General features: G+C 40.7%; 1 protein-coding gene and 1 non-coding gene across 2 annotated transcripts in view; both read left to right on the plus strand.

Moving 5' to 3' along the window:
• eif3ha (eukaryotic translation initiation factor 3, subunit H, a) overlaps nt 1–20,985 on the plus strand; it is a 29,423-nt gene that overhangs the window by 2,441 nt on the left and 5,997 nt on the right. The window contains exons 2-4 of the mRNA XM_046833989.1: nt 3,274–3,430; nt 15,335–15,502; nt 20,249–20,348. Of these exons, the coding sequence (XP_046689945.1) occupies nt 3,274–3,430; nt 15,335–15,502; nt 20,249–20,348 (425 nt within the window). The remainder of the gene's footprint in view (nt 1–3,273; nt 3,431–15,334; nt 15,503–20,248; nt 20,349–20,985) is intronic.
• trnae-cuc lies at nt 13,571–13,642 on the plus strand. Its single transcript has one exon. It is a non-coding gene; the product is annotated as a tRNA-Glu (tRNA).

Consider the following 20,985-nt stretch of genomic DNA (forward strand, 5'->3'; position numbering starts at 1 on the left):
GAGCTGAAATCGTGACCAGGAATCCTGTTTTATACGTAGAGCCGATTGTAAGAGAAGTCAAGAGGGGAAGAGTGTTAAAAAACGGTGTGTGTGCAGCATTCACAGGCATCATTAGCCGACGTGAGAGACTCTGTGTGTCGCCCTGATTGTCACAGCGCAGGTGGCGAGAAAGACCGAAGAACAAACGTAGCGATGCTTTCGCTAAATCGGTTTCTGTCAGTCGTCAGGGGGGTAAAGGGCGGAGGAGGGGAAAGAGGTGGCGTTTGATCATTAGTGCCAAATACGTGCTACAAGATTTTCCAGAATAATTTCGTGAATCCACAACAGAACAACCCCCATCAGTGAGACATCCACCCTCCCAAACTTCATAAGAACAAATCTTGCTCCCCCCCATCCCCCTTATATTAACTGATTGAATACTAGTAGAGTTTTAGTCCAGGGTATGCAGTATTGGCAAAAAAATAATAATAATCGCGATATTTATTGTTTTGATTTTATTGCTTACGATAATTAGACGTTATTTTGAGCATGGTGTTATATTCATACATATAAACAGTCGGTTACAATAATAACGAGATCGACAGAATTCCTTTTCGCAGTGCAGATGAAACCGAAGCTGCATCTAAAGTGGAATTTCGCTGTTTTTTTGACGCCGTTAAATTCAGCACAGAGGGACACGTATTGCTTTAACCTGCAGTTACAAAAGCATAAATAGTGTGTTAATATTTTAAACATAAAACGCTGAATATTTTTTTTTTGAGATAAGTAAAAAAACAAAAAAGGGAAGAAACTTTTAAAAGCGGAATTAAAAAAACAGCAAGTTACTGTTAATAAGCGAGTCATTATGAATCCGAATCATTTAAACGAGCGATTCACGTGGTGTCAAAAACGTAAGTGTCTCAATATTAACTACTTGTTTACTGAACTTTTTAATAAAATCTTGCAGATTTTCTGAGGTAAAAACGGCACTTTTTTATGTGATATTGATTTGACTTTTGCTTTAATTTCCTTCATTTTAAACGTCAAATAACTTTTTATTTACGAGGATAAAAAGGTAACCGGTCAAACACGCAGCGATCCACCAATCAGGAGTGAGCGCTCGCGCTGTATGTAACTTGTTTTGATCGGCGTTTGGTGTATCTACTGATCACCAACACACAGTTCAGCATCAGTTCAACAGAACATTTAGAGAGGAATAAATGATGATGAAACTCCAGACTCGAATTCGCCTCAACACACGTGATCTCGTTTACACGATTTTTGTTGTAGTTAAAAAGAAGGTTTTGAGTTCATGATTATTGTAATAGAAATCAGTGTTTGAGTAATTAATATCATTCTATTAATAGATCAGTGTGCTGAGAGTCACATTCGAGTCTTTTCACATCAACTGAGGTGATTTAAGAGTCTTGTGATAAAAATGATAATAGGAACATTATAGTTATAATAAATTACGGTACTTTGGATACTTAAGTACATTTTGAAGGCAAAAACGTTTGGTACTTTTTAAAGTTTAAAGAGACACTTTTACCTCATGTATCTCTACTTTAACTACAGTTTGAGTACTTCGTCCTCCACTGATTACGGGTAATAACAAATGCATAAACTACTACAAAATCTGAGATTTTAAAAGTGTCTGCTTCGTTCCAATTCCTTGTAATTCAATAAAACTTTATTTCTATGGCGCTTTCACATTGTCTCAAAACAGCATTACAGAAAGTAAGAATTATAGAATAAAAATTCACTTCTATTTAAATAGATGTGTATTTATGTGTATGAGCCTGGGACGACTGTGGCGAGGAAAAACTCCCTTAAACTTTGAGACTCAAAAAAGGGAACCCATCCTCAGTTGGGTGACACCAAGTGTAAGACACTAGAGAGTGAGAAATATCCTGAGAACCGGAGTGTGTGATCATAAGTAAGGCCCTTTCTACACTTTTCTGCTGTCAGATGGAACCAGGAGTTCCTGAGCAATTCACAAAACAGCTCAGCTTCTGAGATAATTATAGATTCAACTCCAACTCCTCCATGCCAAAGACTTTACATGCTCAATGATGGAGAAGCAACAAATGTATTAAGTTTTTTGAGTCTTGTTCAAGAGGCGCTGGTATATCTTTAAACGGCTCGGGATGAAACATCTAAGCTCGATATCATTCCTATACATTCACACACTCTGCCATACATTGACCAGGATGCCTGTGAACTCATGTACCAGACCAGTGTCTGCTTTAGCGGGCTCATACGCAAGTAGCGTCCTCTGATTGCTGGAGGAATCAAACATGGGTTTTTGCTTTGAGAGCAAAAAAAGAGGCAAATCAGAGCCTAATTGGACTGATCCTTAGCAACAGAAGAAGAGCTTGGATGGGAATAACGTCGTTTCTAATATGCCGGAAAATTGGCTTCTTTTCTTACTTTTTTAAATTTAGTTGTTTGTGCGTTTTCCAAAAAGCTGTTTGAAGATAATCTGCTCGTAAATTGGGAACAGATGCACTCCGGTCAAACCCTGTGATCTCAGCGTTGGCCTCCATGCGTATTTTTCTCGGCATCATCCATTTCAGTTAGGGAAACAGGTGTTTCACTAATGTTGCGAACTCTTTAGGCGAGCTGACAGACTCCCCCTTTCCCCTTTTCTGAATTGCCAGCTCCATTCCATCCGCTCTGTGCTTCGAGGGAGTCGACCTTTCGGCTAGTTTTGACCTTAAAGCCCGTTTCAGGATTGCAGAGAGAAAAACTGCAGGCTTTCAGAACAATCTTTGATCCCAGGGATTGTGGTAAGCTGCTTTTGTTGTGCGTCATCGGTTTGGCCTAGTGTCTATCCTTAAAAGATCTGGCATCCTGTGGGGAGGCCGGTTCTCACTTTCAAGTAGTCTCGAGACTAATAGGACGGTTGGTATTTTCTTCTTATTTTTACTCGCCTAAACTTGAGTTGGTTAGGTTAAGAACTCGTGGACCTGGTTGGCGTTGTGCCATCACACCAGGCCAGAATTTCGCTAATGAAGTTGTTAAAAAAAAAAAAAAAGGAAGGACCTTCAGTATAGGACCTATGGTCTAGTTACAAATGATTACAAACGGACCTTGGTTGGACCTCAAATCGGAAGGTCATTAGTTTAAACCCTAGAACCACCAAGCGACCATTGCTGGGGTTTGAACTCATGACCCTCCGATTCGAGGTCCAACGCGTTAACCACTGTGCTCCCACCTCCGATGACTTGGAAGAAACCTGGATGCTTCAGGAATACTTTACAATGATTTTTATTAATGTTTTATTGTTTGCAGGTGGTGTTAAAGATCATAAAGCATTACCAGGAGGAGGGCCATGGCAGCGACGTGGTGCAGGGTGTTTTGCTGGGATTAGTGGTCGAAGACCGCCTGGAGATCACCAACTGCTTCCCATTTCCCCAGCACACGGAGGACGATGCTGACTTTGATGAAGGTAAGTCGACTAAACGCGGTTAGAAGTGTCCATTATATCAAAAAGTGGCCTGATGGTAAGTACCTGGGATGTGGTCCTGTCAAACCTGCTCCATTTCTGGATCATCCCTCCTTTACAGGAAAAAAAATCCCAAATCTCACCACCTGGCATCGTCATATAAAAACTGTAGGGATACAAAGCTGTTCTATGACTTCATCGCTGTAATATTTTTAGCAGGCTTTTACTCACAAGAAGGTCACGCTATTAGCCAACACTATTTAGTTCCAGTCTTCTGTCAAACCAACTCTACAAGGGAGGTCAAGTTCCAAGCTTTCCGAGGGAGCTGAATAACCTTGCCTGTTCGAGCTCGTCTAAACGTGCACCAGTCAGTATCACTAATGAGCGGTTGTCTGGAAGTGTGTGTCAAGAAGCTGAAAGGCCAAGCTGAAAATGGGCGCCCAGGGACAAGTGTTTACGGTACCATGGCATTATCTCATGGCTTCAGTCGAAGGCGTAGTGCCTGTTTGCTGTTCCTTTCACCAAAGCAAATATCCGCTTAATTTTCCGAACCGCTTCGTATGTTGATGAGCATCAAATCAGTCTTTAGCATCAAAGCAGAAATATGAAGCACCTCTACCGCATGCAAATAACTCTGGATAAGGGAATGTACTGGTTAAGAAGAAGAAGAAAAAATAGACCCGTCACTTGATTTTGAAGTCATAATTCAGACTTTCACACCGCAGTCTGCCCCAGTCCTATTTTTAGCAGTCCATCACATTTAAAATCAGTCTCTCTGACTGCTCTTTGCTGAGGCAGTCATCTTGGCTCGATGACAAATTTCACAGAAGCTCATAATTCTGGTCTTCTTCCTCCCACCTCCTTTGCCCTGCCTCCCCCCCACCCCAACCATGAGGATGATAGCAGATGTAAAGGCAGTAAGAGGACTTCGTTAATGCTGTGATCATTCTCCCCCTGCCTGAGAGGAATGCCTCGGTGCCTACTGCTGCGGCAGGGTTCCGTTTCTTCTTTTTTTCCCAGTCATTTTTCTACGCCAGTCATTTTCCTCAGCTCTCTGAAGGTGGCATTGTTGCACTTCCGGGTTTAGCTTTGCCATTTCGACACGAGCGAGTAGGCGAGCCAGCCAGCAGAGCTCAAACCAATCCAGAGTCTGTACCTTGTATAGAAGCGGTGTGTTAAATGGGCAGTTGGCCGACAAGAATCCATGTGTACATTAGCCTGATCATTGACCCTCAACTCAAATCAAAATCTCCACAATCTTCTGCAGCCCTAACTGATTGAGTGAGTTTCTTGGTCCGTGGTATATATTGGTTGGGGTGAAAAGGTATTTTCTTTGGTGTATATGAGCTGAGAAGTCTTGTATATAAACACACATGCTGGAAATTTGATTCTTTTAGTTGTATGCATGTTATTTCCTCGCAGACTTCCCAGAGACAAGGATGAAAGTTTGTCTCCTTGACAATAGACCTTGTATTTAGTATTACAAATAGCCCACCCCACATGAGTAAATTTACGATTTTTATCGATGTTATGGTGACGTTAGCAGTACGACAAAATTGTATTGTACAGGAACATCCCACAAGAGCTGCAGTTTTGGAGATGCTCTGACCCAGTCGTCTAGACGTCACAATTTGTCAAACTCGCGCTAATCCTTATGCTCGCCCATTTTCCCCGCTTCTAACTTTAACTTTGAGGTCAAAATGTTCAATTGCTGCCTAATAAATAAATCCACCCACTAACAGGTGCCATGATGAAGAGATCAGTGTTCTTCACTTCACAGCTCATAATGTTATAATGTTATGCCTGGTCGATGTATCTCCTGGAAAGTGATGCTCATTTGTATGTAGGGTGCATAACAAGATAATAAAGTAATCCAGCATTAGGGGGCATCATAAATACATTTTAATTTGTAATAAAATCTCTACAATAATACCGCCCACTCAGGCCCAGTTTATACAGTACGGTACTGTAAATTGCCCTGTTTTGTCAAATTATAACTTGTAACAAACGACAGTTTACTACTCCATACTGATCACTGATCTTTAAGATTCCTGGTTAGGCTGGGCCATGGCTCGATTTATGATATTTTTAAGTTACGATGGGGGTCATCCGAACGCATCTCCATCATACCTCTTGGATGACCCGTATTTCATTCCACCAGGCATTTTTTCTTTCTTTGTAACCCTTCATTAACATATTTATCTTAGCATATGTCATTCGCACATTTGTGCATCTGGAGGCAATTTACCATAGGCAGTCCACCTTTTGGAATTTTTGGGAGGAAACCAGAGAACCCAGATGAAACGCATTTATACACTTGGGAAAACGTGAAGCATCACACAGAAAATAAAACTCCGGAGGAAACCAAACTTGAGGGAAAACTGTGGACCAGCATCTTTAGCCACATTGCAGTCTACACTTTAAATCATCTGGCTCAAATCTGACATTCTACAATTGGTTGTCCACTTTGCTGTGAGAGTCACATTTTGGGAAAACTTCGAGATTCTGATCAGCTTCGGCTGACCTATAAACGTCCGATCTTCAGCTCGAACTTCCGTCAGAGATCGGATGTTGGAGCTCAGGCTCTGGGCCGGGCTTTTCCCCTGGAAGCTTGTTTTATTAAAGGCTTCCCGAAGTTTGTCCTCTGCAAAGTTTTTGGCAGCTTGCTTTCTACCCTTCTCTTCCCCTAGAGCTGTAATTTAAGTATCTCTGGACAACAACCCCAAAGCCTTCAGCAGAAGTGATGCAGGCTTTCCTTACTGGAATTCGACTACATTGTCATGGGATGTAATAAACCTTCTTGAGCGATGTTGATGCTTTTTCTTTAATGCCTTGTAGCGATAATCAAGTTTGTATCGAGAAATCAAAACATGGCTACTATTTAAATAAAACCAATCAGGAACGAGCCGTGCCAAAACGCCTCCACAAGCTGCCTGTTGAATTTGCGCTACGAGAAATCGGTGGGCCGATTTCCAACAACAAGCTTGCAGTTTCTCCAATACTCCGGGCCAGCTCGCAACTGTGAGGGTAGTGGGAACGCACTTATCCATATGTCATCCTCCTGAACGTGGAACACCTTTAACAAACAGTGCCATAACGGAGCACTAAAAATGTCCTCAATTACGTGTTTTGGAATAAACCCTCATGGGCATCCTGTAGAGCAATGAAGATGTATTCAGGCAAGATTTATTAAAGATGTGAGATATTTTGAGAACCTTCAGATGCAAATTTATCGAACGACTTCATTGTAAATGCCTGAGAAATACAAAGAGCTTCTATTCTTCAGAGGTCTTAATCTATTGAAATTGATGCAGGACCCAATATTATTGAGATGTAAGACAGCCTTCATGTTCAAGTGAAATTTACCTCAAAACTCTTTTGTTTGGGAATTATGAAAACACGAAACACTTGTCTAAAGACAGAAAATATACAGATAATATACAGTTATACAGAGTTACGCCATGATGATTGACAAACGATTTTTTCTATCTTACAATGATGATGGCGACATGACAAAATTGTACAAATATATATAAATATACCTCATTCGTATTTTCTACTGCATTAACTTAACAGATTAAATGAAAACGTACTTAATTTAAAAATGTTAGTTAATGTCGCTATTAACAAACAATAAACGATACTTCTAAAGCATTTATTATTTTTAGTTCATTGTACAAATGGAATCTTATTTTAAAGCATTAAATCCAAACAGTCATGCTTAAAATGACCATCTAAAAATGTCTTCACAAATGCCAGAGCAATAAAATTACATTTATTTATTTTATAAATAAATAAATAAATAAATTTGATATTGATTATTAATTTTAAGCAAAAAAAAGCGTCTTTTTTAATAATTTTGGATGTAACTTTTTTTATTTGTTAATTGTTGTTGCTTTTAAATGCTTAAATGCATGTCTTTTCTCAATATTTTTTATATAATATCAAATATCCTATTTATTTAATTTAGCAAATTGTCATGATTCAGTTCATGATTGAGTTTTTTATTTATTTAAAAATGCTTTTTTTTCTTTTCTTTTTTCTAGTAATGTTTAGTACTATATATTTTTTTTTTCCTTTTATTTATTATTCTTTTGGAAAACTTTTTTTTCCATAATCAAAGTTTGCGTTCACTTGAACTTGGAAACCCAAACCTGTTCCAGCATGGCAATGCCCCCCTGCCCAAAGTGAGCTCCATGAAGATCTGCTTTACTTGGTTTGGAGGGGAATATCTTGAGTGGCCTGCTATAGAGCTCCGATCTCATCCCCACTGAACACTTTTAGGATTAATGTGAACGCTGACTGCACCCCAGGCCTCCTCACCTCACCTTCATCAGTACATGACTTTACTACCACCCTTGTGGCTGAATGAATACAAAAATTATTTCAAAATCTGGTGGAACATCTTCCCAGAAGAGTGGAGGGAATTATAAGAGCAAATCGCAACTAAATGTGGAATGTGATGCTCAAAAAGCGCATACCGTACCAGGTGCCGCAAATTTAGCAACATAGCGTATCTCACTTTCACGGCACATAACTGGTCTTTACGTGCCTGATTGAGGACTTGATGGAGGAAGAAACCAGCGAAAACTGTGAAGCTGGTTTATCTAACTTGACAGCTTGCCATTGAGTGCGGATGAAGTAGTTGAGCGTATTTGACAGATACAGCTGTTTCCGTTCTGTATCGCTCTTGCATACGAAAGTCGATGGCGCTTGATGCGGAAGGACACGCACGGTTTATTGAATCGGATGAATTTAGTCTCCCGGTCACTTGTTGGGCCGATGAAACACTGGACCAGGCAATAACTGCCGTTCTGATTTGGCGATCCAAACTTCTTTGCAGCATGAGATGTAAAGTGGCAAACCGCCACAAAGACGTATTGTGAAAATATTGTGGAGTTGTATAGCTCGTCTGCTTGATGTGACGCACTGAATTATTTAGTCATATTCTCCAGAGCACAAACTGAGGGCAAAACCTGCTTTGTTGGGGTTTATCTCCCTCCCTCTTTTTTCTTTATCTGCAGTAACACAATGAAAGTAGGATGGAACCAACAGCTTTAATTATGACGCCAGGCAGAAAAAAAATCGAGTTCGAATATCGACAAACTGTTGTGTGTTGCTTGTTATTCTGATCCCGTGCCACTATAAATCCTGTTGAACTTTCTATCCGTTGCCCTTGAAATCCTACAGGTCATTAGAGATTTACCAGACGAGCTCCGTACAGATTGAGTGTGAAATATAAAATCGCTCGCCATTTGCAGATATGCAGCGGGACACCATTTGCTGGTCGAATGGTACAATGATCCCCCTCCCCTTCCTTCCTTCCTTCCTTCCCTGGCTGCCTTTTTCCTCCATCACCCTTTAGGAGAAGGATGAAAATTGGGCTGCCATTGTAACGCACCCATTTTTCCATCTTCGTCTTTTAGCAAATCTTCGTGATCGAGCCACTTCTCGAGCACCAGCTGTTCCGAGCACCAGACGACCGAGGAGCGGACTGAATTGTGCCCTGCCACGTTCGCCGCTTTGCTTGGCATGGCGGATCAGTGGCAATTATTCATAGTTAAGAGAAACCTGTGCGCCCTCGTCACCCGTCCTTGCTAGTGCTCTTGTTATGTGCGGTAAAGGGGTTGCTGGGGCGACTGCCAATCGAAATAAACAGCAAATCAGATGCAGAGGAAAAACTTTCGCAACAAGCAAGCACGTCCCCCTGCAGTCCCTGAATTGTTTAGTCGGTTTCTATTAGGGGTATAACGGTACACAATATTCACCGTTCAGTACGTAACACAGTTTTTGACGCGCAAAACATAAAATTTTAATTTTTTTATTAAAGCAGTTTTTTCCTTACAAGAGAAATTCTTGAAGCTGTACATAAAACGCACAAAAATCCATATCGCTAGACTGCCGTAAAACGTTGGCGATGACAGATTTTGTGCATGCGCGAAACAAAATTGTGGAGTTTTACAACTCACTACAAATCGTATTTCCAGTACAGCGTGAGTAGCCATGGTGACACTGTGCTAACTTTAGTTTATTACCCTTGTCATTGTTGTGTATATTGTTAGGTTTGTAAATCCCCCCCAAAAAACAAACAAAAAACTGTAAAGCTGTGAGGCGGAGACTAAACAAACTTGCGGTCTGCCACTTGTTTGTGAGGGAACTCAGATTATAATTTATGTTCCGCACGTAAAAACTATTGTATTCGGAAAACATTTGCCCCAAACTGAAAGCTTTGTCGTAACGAAAACACCCCTAGTTTCTCCAGATCCCATACCTTCTCGACGCCTGGCACATTCTTCCTGATGTTTATGTTAGAAGAATCAATAAAAGAAAGAAAGAAATAAAAATCATGGTCATGCGATTAACAAATACCCCCTCCCTACAGCTTGTTGCATGAGGGTAATTATTTCGAGGTAAGCCCGAGGTCTGCTAGCGAAATGTGCTGGCATTAATGCAAATTGTGCTCTAAATTGTCCTAATGATTCATCTTTGATTAACTGCACCTCCCTGATACAGTTAGAGTTATTGTTGATGATGATGGTTGCTCTTGCTCGAGATGAGGGAACAGGCATGGCTCGGGTTTCCATTAATCTCGCCGTAATTAATATCGGCATCCAGCTCCCGAAGCAACCTCGCAATCTTTGCATAGAATTCTCGTTATCTAACCCGGACCTGCGCATGCCCACACGGCTTGGTCGCCTGGAAACTCGACGCCAGAAAGGACAGACAAACGAAGGGTTCGGGTCTGATTATCAGTCCCCGGCGCCGTTTTGACTCAATTTGTCGTTCTTTGTCAGAATCAGAAGTTGCTGCTGGTGAATTTAAAGCATATGAAAACAGAAGCTGGGAAGCCGCGGACGTTTATTGATGCATGATTTATAACCCGTTTCCTTTAAATGCAAATGGAGTCCAAATCCCAAACTCGCTGTTTTACCACCAGTACAAATAACTTGTTTCATGGAATATGTACAAGGCTGTTAAAAAGTCTGCAGGTTTGGATCACGCAGTAAAGAAACTTAGGGGTGTAACAAAATATCGATATACGTGAGTACCGCAATATTTATTTTGACAATATTGCTCAAAAAAACGTGACGATGAAAAAAATTTCAGTTGTTTTGTTTTGAATTTGTTTCCTGACCGCTAGACAGATAGCATTTCTCTTATCTCTGTACAGTGACAGGGAGTACAAGCATAAGGGAACGTCACTAATGTTAGCAAGATCCTTGACGATACACAGCCCTTATACATTCTAAATACAAGGATCGAGGTCCAGGGTTCGACCATCCGTTCCAACACATGCCAGCAGTCTGAAGGTCCTCCAATGGCACATTCCCGAACATCCTCCATACCTCCATACGACGTGTCGTTTAACTTTCAATCCCCTGCGATTTGATTCCGCGGCGCGATAACATCGCAGACTCTGCCCTCTCCTGGATTCAATTAGAGAATCTGTGTTTGCGAGCGCGGAGGGATTCCATGCATAATTTAGCGTTACTTTTATTTCGCCTTCTCATGCCCAAGGTCACACGTTGGTGGCCTTTCGGCTCGGATTGCTCTCTTGACAATGAGGCTCAAATTGATGTCTAGGTCCACCTAAATGAATGAAACCGAAAAAATCGCATGTCCCGGGCTTCAGTGGTCTCGCTTGTTATTTATAGCTCGAGCAGGAACAGTGCATGCAATGAAACGCACGTGATTTAGCGGTGCGAGTCGTGCGTTTCTCGGGTTCGTGTTTTATTACTGCTGCAAGTGGAGTTGTTTCCTTGAGTGTTTAACAATTTATGAAACGCATTACATTTTTCTAGATTTAATATCAGGCAAGAATTTAAGGGTTAACCGGTTTGGGTTTAATGGAATTGACTAACATGGAAGATTTTGTGTGTGGGGTAGTTTTGAATTAAGTAGGAGCTGAAGAATGCACTTCTGGGCATTAAGTAGATTAGCACTGTACAGGCTAAAACCCGCCACATTTTATGAGTTATCGTGACATAAAGTGACAGTTAATCTATGTGTGGGAGTGTGTCAGTTATAATTTGCTAAACTGTAAGGCAGGATGTGCGGCTTTGACGCCTATTCGAGCCATTAAGTAACAGAAAAACCTGCCAGTCTTTGCAGGAATCATCGATAGCACACACTGGATGGGACAAATTAGTTAGCTGGACTTCCAACACAGCGAATTCTGCTTTAGGGCCAATTTTTTTTTTTGTGTCAATCTGTCATTCTTTAATAGACAAGTGACTCAGGCGGATGTTGATTTAGCCGACATTATTTGTTTCTCCCAGTATATCCACCAGAAAGAACTTCTGCATAAAAATAACCTAAATAAAGCACAATTCCAGCCAAAGGTTTTCTTGCTACCTGGCAGCTTCGAGTTTTTCTGTGAGGAATATAAAGCTATTACTACACCAATGCGGATAAATTTATAAATAATGTTTTCGTCTAAAAACTTTCGTTTTTAACACTTTGACCCGCGTCATTTCCGTAAGACGCTTCAAACCCGTGTCGTTTATTTACTGTCCTACTCTTTGAAACGATCTTTAAAAATTTCAGCGATTTTACAAAAGTCTTGTAAACTGCGACGATGAAAACAGCGTTTTTTTATTTACCCTTGTCGGAAAGTTTCCAAAAGCGGCGTTTTTGTTGACTGGAAGCACTGTCTCGTGTGGACAGGAGGCAAAAGCAAAAAGATAAATATGCGTTTTCAAACAATTAACATTATAAGTGTGGACAGGTCATTTCTCCATCCCATAACCCTGATATCTGGTCCATTCTACAATGGAATGGAATATCAACTGGAGTTTTGGTCACCTTTGGGGTTAAAAAAAACAAACAAAAAACATTTCTGTGACGATTCTCACTGCCCTGTGAAATAAGCAGTCGATACAACTGGTCTTAAAGAAACCGATTTAATAAAAAGGTGCTCAATTATCTTCCCGCTTGACAAATTGCTTATTATCCAGATCACGTGAATCGCAGCTGCTCCACTCTCAGTAAAGAATTCTGTAACGCGTTCAGCAACAAATCAAAAGGCAGCACTTGTCCGAGTTTAATGATTTTTTTTTTCCTGCCTTCAAGTCGGAACTCAATGTATCATGAAATGAATGTATTTCCCAAGGTGGCCCTACACAGGCTGAGTAATTTGGGGCGGGTCGAGTCGGCCGTGGACCGCGCAAAAACACAAAAGCCGTCGAATTACAGCACTTCAATGAAAATTCTTCGGGGGCGGCGACGGTAACCGATTACAATAGTGGCGCAATCTCGGTTTTTGTGTTCAAACGATCAAACGTGACTCCTGCTTTGAATGGAGTTCGAGGCAATCAATTACCCTTCGGCAGGAAAGTTCACTGTGTTTATTCACTTCGCTGGGACTTTGTGGCCGAGTCATGCAGGAGTGAACTTCTTTAAATCAAAATCACACGGACCAACAACTGTATTTGACTCCGTAGTTTTATTTCCCCTTATTTTTTTCTTCTAATATACAATGATGCATGTACAACAACGACATCGTTTTAATCATCTTAACATAATATAACTAGAGTTATATGATTGCTTTTTTATTAATATCAGTGGCTAAGTTTGACACATTTTGTATTGGGGGTTCCTGCCCCATGTCATAATCGCCCAAGGGGTCCTTGACCTGAAAAACATTAAAGACTTTTGTCTTTATACAATTGTGTACCTCCAACTTTATGGGAACAGTTTTGGAAAGACCCACAGATGGTTGGAAAATTGTTTTTTCCTCTATTCTAGGCTCGGCAATTAGCATCACATGTTCAGTTTCTACAACATGACTTAAGTCTTTCCTTCCACAAATTCCACTCATGAAAAAGCAGGAAAGACTTTCATTTATGATTTTCTCTTTAAAAAATAAAGTTCAAACCCTCAAAACAACCACAAACGAACAATTAGGCCATTAATGCTAGTAAATGTAAACATCAGTTAACACAACTACACTTTTATTCGCTCTGTTTTTAAACTTGATGCTTATTGGTCTTTTTGATTTAGAGCTTTATATTTTAATAAATGAGACATTTTTAAACTTGCTTAATGTTTATTAATATAGTTAGTATATGTTTATTTTTTATTAGTATAGTATTAGTATGTAACTTTTTAAAAATAATTTATGTATTTTGTAATTTATTGGGTTCCCTGGTGGTCTAGTGGTTAGGATACGGCGCTCTCACCGCTGTGGCCCGGGTTCGATCCCCGGTCAGGGAACCAACCCCAGCCACTCTTAATGCCGGTCCCAAGCCCGGATAAATGGGGAGGGTTGTGTTAGGAAGGGCATCCAGCGTAAAAACCTGCCAAATCAAACGTGCGGAGGATCCGCTGTGGCGAAAGAAAGTTTTACTATTGAGTGTACTGTTGAGCTTTAAAAGCTGTTCAGAGCTACTGGTTTCTCAACAGAGCATCATATACGCACCAAACAGGCCACGCCCACGGGCTGAAACAGTACTGTTCTCGATGACTTGCTAGCGTGAACGCCAGCCAGATCCACTCTGATCCAAAAGGCTTCAGATGAGCCTATTTGCTATTTCCTGTGGAGTTGCTATCATTCGTTCTCTCTCATCTGTTTTCCAAACCCATCCGAGCGTTTTCTGGCATCGTTCCATTTGCAGTTAATAGAACCAGGAGGCACCAGGGACCGTCTCATATGCTTGTGTACTTCGGTGCAAGAGGAGTGCGATAAACATTCACTGCGTCCTGCAGGTCCTCGTCATTCTCCCGCCTCTGGCTTCTCCTCTTCTTCCCCCTTCGTTATAGCTGCCCATAAACTCCAGACACAGCCAATTAAGCAGGACTCTGATTACGCCCTGAAAGATGCCTCTGTAACTGCGAGCTTCTTCTGTCCACGTCGTTTCAGCCAGTGTCGTTTTGAATCGGAGCCTCTATCAGGAGGTGTGTTATCGCCCCGCGGATGGGTGCACTTGTTTACCGTCTTATCGCTTGTCGCGTTTTTGTGTCCTCGTCACAGCTTGTTGTGTCCCCTGTTTCCTGTCTCGCTTTCTTTTTTCTTTCCTGTGTATGCCCTTGTGTTCCTCCGTCATTGTCTTCGTCCCCACATCTTCTCATTGTCCGTCCGCATTTATTCACATCACATGGTGCATTGTAATGAGCTCCCGGCACATTTTACTATCGATTCTGATCAACAATATTTTTTTATAGGTATTGATCTCTGTATTTAAGCAGTGGCATTTTAGCTTCAACTGATGAGATTTATTATTTACAGATTCAAAGCTTCACCCACACCCGAAACAGCGGTTTGCTTCATGACATGACACCAAGATGCTGATCTGATACTAGAGCGATGCGATTGGTGAAGATAGTTCGCTTTTATTTCTTTGGTTTCAGATAGACGCCGAATCAATTCACTGAAACGCCCTCTGAATTCTAACACATGGCTCTTTCACAAACATTCGAAAACCTTTTCTGTTCTGTAGGAGGTTACAGCTCTACCTCTGCCATGTTAATCTGTATTCTATGTGACTCTTAGGAAACGCCTCGGTCTCTGTAGTGCTGTTATAAGTCCTATTCACGTATCAGCAGTGAGAAACTACTTAGCTACGAGAAATCGATCTAGATACATTATCACGTATTGCTTACGAATTATTGATCACTTTCGAAAAAATTAAAGTATCGCATATACTAATAATTATATATAAATAGTTTTTTACCGATGCAAACGTGTTAAAAACGATGCATCACAAAAGCACACTTTTTTAAGATCTATGCGTCACATCGTTTATGCCGATGCACCGATGCGAATCTCGGAATCTCCCCATCCCTGATAGACCCACATGTTCTGAATGATGCTTCTCTGCTCGGTCCAGTTTTGCTTGACCTCCGCCTGCCAGGGAGCATTGATTTTGTTTATGAATTTCCTTTTTTTTTTTCTTCTCTCTCCTCCAGTTCAATACCAGATGGAGATGATGAGGAGCCTCCGTCACGTCAACATCGACCACCTCCACGTCGGCTGGTACCAGTCCACGCACTACGGCTCGTTCGTGAGCCGAGCGCTTCTGGATTCCCAGTTCAGCTACCAGCACGCCATTGAGGAGTCCGTGGTGCTTATTTACGGTACGTCTCGTCTCGGAGATCCTCAGAATTCCCCCTGTTGAGGTAACATTTACTTTCCAGGGAGTGTGTGGGGGGGGGTACCAGCTGAAAGCTCCAGCAGTATCAGTTGGCATGTTATGAGCTGGTGCCTGAAATGCTGGTGAACACACTTTGAAGCAGGTGTTCACAACCTTCCACACTGACCAAGGGCCCTAAATTCTCATGATCCCTCCACCGACTTTTATCTCATTTATACCACTGAGCAGCTTCATTTACTTCATTTCAAAAAGCTACATTTTCGCCACTTTGGAGTCCGGAAGTAAATAGGTCAAATATGCGTTTCCTAACAAACACACATTCATGTGGCCTTAATGAGCAGGAATGCCGACACTTCATTTTCAGCTTATGTTACAGGTGTGGCAGACTGGAAAACTCAATATAACATACATTTTCCACTGTAAAAAGCTCTGAAAACTACAGGACATTGTGGAAAAAAAATGAGAAAATACAATGGGTCTTAATTTTCGAGCGTGTTGCAGGAGCATCATGGATATTAGCTGGAATCTGAGTGCTCACTGAGTTGATTAGAGTGGTTTCTGTTTCGGTATGTCTGATCATTCATGACTTGAGAACTCGCACTTTCTCACAGCTAGCGAGATTGGCAATTGTTTATTTTTTTGCACAGTGTGTTCACTCTGACTCTTTACACATTGTGTACTGAGCAGGAAAAAACAATTCTTATTTAAATACGCTATTGCCAAAAGTATTGGGACACCTGGTCATTAGTACAGTATTCAACATTCAGCCACAAGGGCGTTAGTGAACAGGGTTTCCACGGGGTCCACTAACGCCCTTGTGGCTGAATGTTGAATACTGTACTAATGACCAGGTGTCCCAACGCCCACATGGGCGTTAGTGAACAGGGTTTCCACAGGGTCCACAGGAGCTCTTCCAATCTAACCCATGTAAAGCAGATCTTCATGGAGTTGACTTTGTCCACTGGGGCAGTTTCACGCTGGAACAGGTTTTGGTCTCCTAGTTCAAGTGAAGGGAAAAACGTTGTGGTAACGTTTTAGGGAACAATCACATATGGCTGGAAAAGCCTGGTGTCCCAATACTTTTGTTTAATAATTTTGCCTCTATATTGTATACTGTATAATATAGTGTGGATATAAATATATATATATATATATATATATATATATATATATATATATATATATATACTTTTAAAGGGACAACTAATTGCTTTTTCCCCACACGACACCCAAACGTTTTTTTGATCAAGCAGAACCTTTAAACATTTTAGCAGTCATTTATTAATATTTAATCCGACTCCAAATTGCTTTAGGTTTCACACTTTTTTTTTCCCATAGAGTTCATTAGGCAGGAGTGACGTGTTTTCCAGCCTTTAGGGACATTCGGTTAATCTGGCAGTCTTTTCCGGAGAGGAAGCCGGCTCGGCTCGGCTCGTGAGCGATGCAGTTAATCACGACACATTTAAAACGCATCAATAATGCAGCCTGTTATATTAAAGGAGCAAATAAACGAGCCTTTTCCAGGATCCGGCATGACAGAAGCCAAGGACGGGTTGTAGAGTGCTATTAAGGTTGTTACACACACACACACACACACACACACACACCAGGTTGATGGGTTTATTTTGTGGCACTTTTTTCTTTTCATTTTTTTGAAGACAGACAGATTTGGAACGTAAGCCAATGTTTAAAAAAGGGGGCCCAAGTCCTTTGACAATCCCGACAACGGAATTAATTCAGCACAACTCAATTACCGAAGCTGCTGGTGCGCTGTCTTTTGTGCCACCCTGTGGCAGTCGCTCTGACCCTCGCCTGTCTTCTCAAGCCACTGCTGCTTGACCTTTACTTCACACACTCTGGATTGGATTGTCAAACATGAATTAAACTGGGTAGGGAAAGAACAAGGGGGAAAGCGGTTTGCTTCAGTAATGTTTTCACATTTTATTACTAATTCATATTACATTATACATTTTTTGGGTTGGTTAGAAGCAGTTTATTTTAAGGGTACAACCATGCACGTACTCGTACTGTACCGTTTTGGAACGGGGCTTTCGGTACGGTGTAAATGTGTACCGAACGCACCTTTTTGAGTGCGGATTTTATTTAGAATCTGAGTTTTCTCACGAACATATTAAATGGTGTAACGAAATTTTGTCTCCGCCTCGCACTTTAAGCGAAGGAAAAAAAAATCTTCACTTCCTGTCATCGCCAACGTTTTTACGACAGTCTAGCGATATGGATTTTCTTCAGCGTTTTATGTCCAGTTTCAAGATTTTTCTCTGTTAAAAGGAGAAAATCCTGATAATTTCACATGTCGAATGAAGGATAGAAGGAATTAAGGAATTTGTTAAAGTCTGCTGAAATCAGTAGAACAGTTAAGTAGAACACACACGTTTACACACATCTGTATTACCCAGATGTGGTCTAACAAATGTAAACTTTTTTATTTCATTTGTGCCGATTTGATCGATCACTCAATATTATTGCATTTAATTTATTCGACTGTTTTTAAATATTTTTTATTTATTTAAACCAAGCAGGCATTTCATTTAAAATTGTTTACAATTTTTTTAATTTTGATGTTCACAAATGTTAGTAATAAATTATTATTATTATTATTATTATTATTATTATATATTGCGTTAATAAAAAAATGGCCAGCAATTTTACGCTTTGCATTTCTTCCGTCTATCCGTACCGAAACTGAACCAAACCCTGATTTCAAAACCGAGGTACGGTATCGTACTGTAAATTTCATCTACTATAGCGAAATCATAGTGACCCGTACAGAGACCATGGTTGAAATGGTGTTTCAACCCTCAAAATGGTGAAGACCTTTTATACTGAAGAAGTAACTGTTAAAAAGACAGAAGTTTTATACCCCATACTTATCTAAAACCTCTGGAAAGAAAAAAGCAACGTTTGTTCCAGTGACAGGAAAAATCCACGACTAGGCGTCCGTTACACCATTACGTGACGTGGAGGCAAAGAATCACCTGCTGTGCGGTGGAGTGCATTAAAGCTAATGCGCTAATGCACACCTAGCTGTGGATTATCCCTATTATTCTGTAGTCACCTGCCACCATTATTAGGGTAAAGCTCTCATTGATGATTGCAGGGTAAAAAAAATCTGTTCATTTTTGTTAGTTATAATTATAATTTTTTATATACGGGTCGTTAGATGTAGAATTCTACCGCTCAAAGTCATATGCAGAGCTGAAATGGTGTGAGGAGTTTTATTTTGATGAATTACAATAAATAGGTACTGAAGAAAGAGATTGTATAGATGTCGGTGTGAATAATGAAGCTGGGACACTGTCAAATGTAAATAACAGAAATTGCACATCGCACAAATCCATATTTTATTCACAAAACATATGTTTAAACATGTACCATTTTGAGGAAGAAATTTTGATTTTGTTGGCTGCAACACGTTTCAAAAAAGTTGGGACGGGGCAACAAAAGTCTGGAAAAAGTACGTGTTATTAAAATTAAACAGTTGGAGAAACATTTTGCAGCTAATGAGGTTAATTGACAACAGGTCAGTAAGATGATTGGGTTTCAACAGTGTATCTGAAAGACTGTACAAATTGTGGAACAATTTCAGAATAATGTTCTTTCACATCAAATTGCAGTTAAATATCATCATGTACAGTCAAAATATTATCAAAAGTAAAAGAAAATCTGGCGGAAATCAATATTGGATGGTTGTAATCAGGCGGCACTGCGTTTAAAAAGTCCTGATTCTGTGATTGAAATGAAACGGTATATACAGATTTTAGAGTAGCACATGCTTTTATCCAGAAAATGTCTTTTTGAGCAAGACAATGCTAACTGCATACTGCATCTATTACAGTACCATGACTTTATAGTATCTATAGAGTGGGTGTTGCCCAGAACTGTTGAACTGCTGGAATACATTCCTCTCCCCAAACTTCAGCAAACTGGTCTCCTCAGTTCCCGGATGGATACGGACAGATGATGTGATGCTACACAGAAAACTACCAAGCTACACAAAAAATGTAGATTTCCAAATCATTGCTTTTTTTTGTTTTTTTTGTTTACATTTGACACAGCATTCTGACTTTTTTTGGAATTGGGGTTGTAGCTCAAAAAGGGCGATGGCAAACGTTTTTATTCTGCGTCTGGCTCTGCGGTTACAGCAGCACATTCCTTCAAAACGCTGATTCAACCGGACTGAGGGCTTCCTGTATGTTTTAACGGATTGAGGGCTCAGCAGCCAATCAGAATCGAGTATACAAAGCATTGGTATAAAGCTGTTATATACGAGTTTTACTTCACGTTCAAGCCATTTATGTCTCCATAACCAGGAAAAAAATATCATTCGTAGAAAAGGACTTTCATTGAAGGAGATCGGCTTCAATAGCTTCATCACACCATCTCTACTTCATAGCATCTCTTCGGGTGCTCTGGCTTTGTGAGGCAGCGTGGGATACAGTTTCTTTCTTTCTTTTTTATTTTATATTACAAGCCATTTTCGCGAAGAGAAACCTGTGATTACTGCGAGAGAACGTTCTGAAACTAGTTTTGAACGACTCTAGTGATTTACTTCACTGACTTCAGACAGCCTCGTCTGTGTTTACAGCAGTTTGCTGGCTGGATTCGTGGACGTGTGAAGAGCCTCGGGGTAAGAGTTAGAGCCATGTGTAATGGCTGCTGTAGAAAAGAAAGCACAGGGTTTTATTTTTCTCTGTGTTCTCTTTTGTAGATCCCATCAAGACGGCGCAAGGCTCTCTGTCCCTCAAAGCCTACAGGTTAACACCCAAACTGATGGAGATCTGTAAAGAGAAAGATTTTACTCCAGAAGGGTAGGTATCTCTCTCTCTCTTTCCTTCTTTTCTCAAACACACACAACAATAATTTCGATATATTTATTTCAGGCAAGACACATCATTTTGCTCACATATGGCAATTGTTGCGTGAATTGCTTTTAGAAAATCTCCCAAGTTGTCACGTATGGACCCAGAAAAAAAAACTTCTTTTTTTTTAGTCATGTGACCGCATCATGTGACCTCGAGCATGACAGTGGATGTGGGTGTGCAGCAGTCGGCGTCCCCAGTGTGATATCGCCATTAAAGATTTACGCCACTTTGTATAACCTTCATGTGCCGTTTTTTTTCCCCTCAACGGAGACACAACACTCACTCACAGCCTCATTCAGACGAAAAGTAAATAAACGTCTGACAGCAATGACGCAGGTTTCTTTGGTTTCTTGATGCACGCAACATATAGGGATCGTAAACAAATCGTTCCTAAAGCAACAGCGTAGACGGAAAGTGTCCCGTCATATTTTGCATGGCCTTTAATCATTGTGCCGTGTTTGCCACGCCCACGTCAATCATGTCCTACAAACCTAAAACGAGGCAGTTGTATGAAATCTTTCCTACACTTGAACTGGGAGACTCAAAACTGTTCCAGCAGGAGGATGCCCCTGTGCACAAAGCC

This window comes from Silurus meridionalis, chromosome 21 (genome assembly GCF_014805685.1).
Source record: "Silurus meridionalis isolate SWU-2019-XX chromosome 21, ASM1480568v1, whole genome shotgun sequence".
Taxonomy (NCBI): Eukaryota; Metazoa; Chordata; class Actinopteri; order Siluriformes; family Siluridae; genus Silurus; species Silurus meridionalis.